Here is a 4,325-nt window from a genome sequence, read left to right as displayed (position 1 = left end):
AACGATACATAGAAATAAATTTTAATTTTATCCTTTAATAATATCAATTTTTTACTATACACAGTATTCAATTATTTTTTAATCACATCTAAGTAAATTACACTTAATCATATTATTTTCATTATAAATAAATTAAATTTTTTTATAATTTTACTCTTAAAGATTTTTAGTTATCATGAAATATTAACTTATAACTTTAAGTGTAAAATTATAAAAAAATAAATTTATTTAGAATGAAAGTAATGTGATTAAGTGTAATTTACTTAGATGTAATTAAAAAATAATTGAATACTATGTACAGTAAAAAATTGATATTATTGAAAGACAAAACTGAATTAAAAATTATTTTTATGCATCATTTTTGTCCCCAACGTTTTCGTCCTATTTAAGTCCCTAACGTTTCAAAATTGTTTCAATTTTGTCCCGCCGTCAATTCTGTTACAGGATCTCTAATTGCAGGACAACATTGAGTCAATTTTGAAACGTTAGGGACAACTTTGGGACTTACCCCAAACGTTAGAGACAAAAATGATACTTTACTCAATTTAAATTTAAGTACCGCATATTAAGTGTTTATTTGGACACCATTAAATCGATAAAAAAGATAATTTTTTTTAATGAAAAAAGATTTTTTTTATTTTCTAGTGTGTTTAAAAAATTTTTAATAGTAAAAGTAAAAACACTAGAAAAATAAAAAATATCTTTTTTGAAAAGTTACAATTTACATCTTTTTTAAAAGATATTTTTTCCTTAAAAAAAAGATATTTTTTACATAATAAATGAATAAAAAAATATTTTTATCTTATTTTATTCAAACATAATTGATAAATAAAAAGATCTTTTTATATGAGATATCCAAATATAAAATCATTTTTACTTTTATAAAAGATATTTTTAAAAAAATCAATTAAAAAAACATCTTTTTCGAAAATCGCCCCAAACAAACCGTATTGTCACGGAGAATTTTAGAAGGTTAGATTTAACAGTGTTTGAATAGTTTTCTGGAGTATTGCTGAGGAACGAGAAGCTCAAACTCAAGTAACTGAGTGTGTTGGATCTATCCAACACATAAATGCTGTGAAGACCAAAGAGGCAAGTACTGCAGAAAAGAAAGGCTTGATGTATGTCAAAGCCTTTATCAATGAAAAACCTGTCATGGCTATGATCGACACTGGTGCTACACACAACTTCATCACGCCTGATGAAGCAAGGAGGCTTGGGTTGAAGATCACCGAAAAGAATGGTTGGTTCAAACCCGTGAATACCAAGGGTGAACCCCTTAAGGGAGTAGCAAAAGGGGTTGAGATGACTCTTGGTTCTTGGAAGGGTCTTCTGGATTTCTCAGTAGCACCCATGGACGATTTTAAAATAGTCATCGGGCTCGATTTACAAAGGAAGGAAAATATAATACCTATGCCATACTACGACGTAGTATGCGTCATGGAGAAAGGGTCTCCGTGCATGGTCCCTACAGTCTCTAAAGTTGGAGGACCGCCGATACTCTCTGCTATGCAACTCAAGAAAGGGTTCAAGAAGGGAGAGATTACATATTTGGCTCTACTACAAGAGGAGTCAACACTTGAAAGAGAAGACGTTCCTCCCGAAATCAAGGAAGTCCTTGAAGAAAATAAGGATGTGATGCCTCCCGAGTTGCCAAAACAACTACCACCTAGGAGGAAGGTGGACCACAAGATTGAATTGGAGTTAGGAGCAAACCCGCCCGCCTCAACACCGTATAGAATGGCACCGCCAGAACTCGAGGAGTTGAAGAAGCAACTCAAGGATTTGCTAGATGCTGGGTTCATCCGTCCATCGAAGGCACCTTATGGCGCACCAGTCTTATTCCAAAAGAAGCATGATGGTTCATTGAGGTTATGCATCGACTATCGAGCACTTAACAAGCTAGATTTGAGGTCAGGATATCACCAAGTGAGAATTGCCGATGGTGATGAGCCTAAGACCACGTGTGTCACGAGGTATGGATCGTATGAATGGTTGGTGATGCCTTTTGGCTTGACCAATGCTCCTGCGACCTTCTGTACCTTGATGAATGAGATCTTTCGACCTTACCTTGATCGGTTTGTAGTGGTCTACTTGGATGACATTGTTGTCTATAGCAATACTTTGGAGGAACATGTAGAACACTTACGAACCGTGTTCAAGATCTTGCGAGAGAATAACCTATATGTGAAGAAGGAAAAGTGTTCCTTTGCAAGGGATGAAGTCCACTTCTTGGGACACATCATTAATGGAGAGCTACGTGAAGACTTGTCTTGTGTGCCAACAAGATAAGATTGAAAACAAGACACCAAGTGGGTTGTTGGAACCTCTGCCTCCATCAGAGCGACCGTGGGAAAGTGTCTCTCTAGATTTCATCTCTGCCTTACCGAAGTCCGAGGGGTTTGGATCTATTCTCGTAGTAGTGGATCGATTTTCGAAGTATGTTACCTTTATACCTGCCCCTACTGACTGCACTGCAGAGGAAGCAGCACGACTATTCTTCAAGAATGTGGTGAAGTACTGGGGATTGCCTAAGAGCATCATTAGTGATCGAGATCCACGCTTCACAGGACGACTATGGACAGAGCTGTTCAAAATCCTTGGGTCGGAGCTTCATTTCTCAACAAGCTTCCATCCTCAAACCGATGGGCAGACTGAGAGAGTGAATGCTGAGGTGGATGGCTATAAATAGGGATGAGAGTTAGAGTTTGTGTGTGTAAATCATTTGTAACCAACACTTGAGTAATAAAGTGTTCTTTCCACCAAAGCTTCCTTTCTCTTGTGTTCTCTTGTGTTCTTAACTTTCTTGCTAAATATTGAGGGTTAGGCTGACTTGGTCTTAGCTCAAGAGGTTGAGTAAGTCCGAGTGCCGGCACGGTAGCGTTGGAGTGTGTCCAAGGCCGTGACAGTATGGTTTATAATTGACTACTTGAGCTAAGACCTCTGATTTTTTTTCCCACAAAATGAGAATATTACAAGCAACAAGTTTGGACTTATTGTTATGTCCAGAGTGGTTATTCGGTTTTGGGCCTTTCTCCTTACAATAATTTTCCCATGATCCAATATATATGGCCCAAATACATAGATTTCACTTAAGTTGAAAAAGAAAAGGAAAAAAGAAAAGGAAAAGAAGAAGCAAATATAGGGTTTGGATGTTGAAATTGTTCATTGTTCATCTCAAAATCCGTAATTCCTAATTGATAATTGCAAATCCCTAACCCCTAATTGAATCATGGATTCTCTGTTAGCGAGCTACGCTTCTTCAGACGAAGAAGAAGATGAGCAACAACAGCAGGAACTAACCGCAGCTGTTCCCTCCAAAACGACATCGTTTTCCAGCAGCGGTGTCTCCTCTCTTTTCTCTTCTCTTCCTCAACCCAAATCTTCTCCTTCTTCGCTGTTTCAATCTCTTCCTCAGCCGAATCAACATTCAGTTACCGCAATCCATGACAACGACGACACGTCTGCACCCTCTTCCTCCAAATTCACCGGAAGCTCTTCCCTTTTCACTTCCCTCCCTAAACCTAAATCCCAAATCCAACCACCACAACCACAACCCAAAAAGGTGGTTCAATTCAGGCCTCCACCTATCCCCATCTCTAGACCTTCCGCACCCGACGATGACGATGATGAAGACGAAGAAGAAGAACGAAACCGAAGAAGAAAAATGGCGGCTTCAATTCAAGCTCCATCGGTGAAGTCATTCTTATCCAGCATTCCGGCGCCCCGCAACTCCGCCACCCTAGGCGTCCAATCCAGTTCTGGTTCCGGCCGTAGATCCATCATCGAGACGGAGGCGCCAGCATCTGAACCGGAACCGGAGCCAGAACCAGCTCTGCCTTCAAGTTCTGGTGTTTCGGATGGCGGTGTTGTTGTTGATCAAAATTCAGCTGGTTATGTGAATTATGAGAGTTACAGCGGTTATCAATATGGGAGTGACCAGAATGCAGGGTCAGGTTATTACATGGATGGTGGTGCTAGTTATGGCGGTTATGGTGCTGGTTATGATCAAAGTTCGGGTTTTCAGCCAGAGGATGGGGTTCCTGGAACTGCTGGTTATGGGAATGGTGATGGTGCCTATGCAAATTATGGTGCATATGCTGATTATGGGAATAATTGGGGTGATGGGTCGTCAGCTTCAGTGACCGCAGAGCCGCTGGCATCTGGGCCCGCCGAGAGTGCGGCGATATTTCCGAAGAAGAGAGGAAGGAATGAGATTCCCTCGGAAATCATAGAGGTGAAGCAGGATGAGTTGATCAAGAACCGGCCAAGAGAGGATCAGGTCAAGCTCACTGGGATAGCTTTTGGACCCTCTTATCAGGTAC

At 39.8% G+C, this 4,325-nt stretch overlaps 1 protein-coding gene across 1 annotated transcript in view; it reads left to right on the top strand.

Annotated features, from left to right (window-relative positions):
* Positions 3,104 to 4,325, top strand: part of LOC107642804 (proline-rich protein PRCC) — a 2,401-nt gene continuing 1,179 nt past the window's right edge. Inside the window, exon 1 of the mRNA XM_016346280.2 lies at positions 3,104 to 4,321. Within this exon, the coding sequence (XP_016201766.1) occupies positions 3,233 to 4,321 (1,089 nt within the window). The 5' untranslated portion in view covers positions 3,104 to 3,232. The remainder of the gene's footprint in view (positions 4,322 to 4,325) is intronic.

Source organism: Arachis ipaensis, chromosome B01 (genome assembly GCF_000816755.2).
Source record: "Arachis ipaensis cultivar K30076 chromosome B01, Araip1.1, whole genome shotgun sequence".
Taxonomy (NCBI): Eukaryota; Viridiplantae; Streptophyta; class Magnoliopsida; order Fabales; family Fabaceae; genus Arachis; species Arachis ipaensis.
Note: the sequence above shows the minus strand (reverse complement) of the source record. Positions and strands in the feature narration are given on the sequence as shown.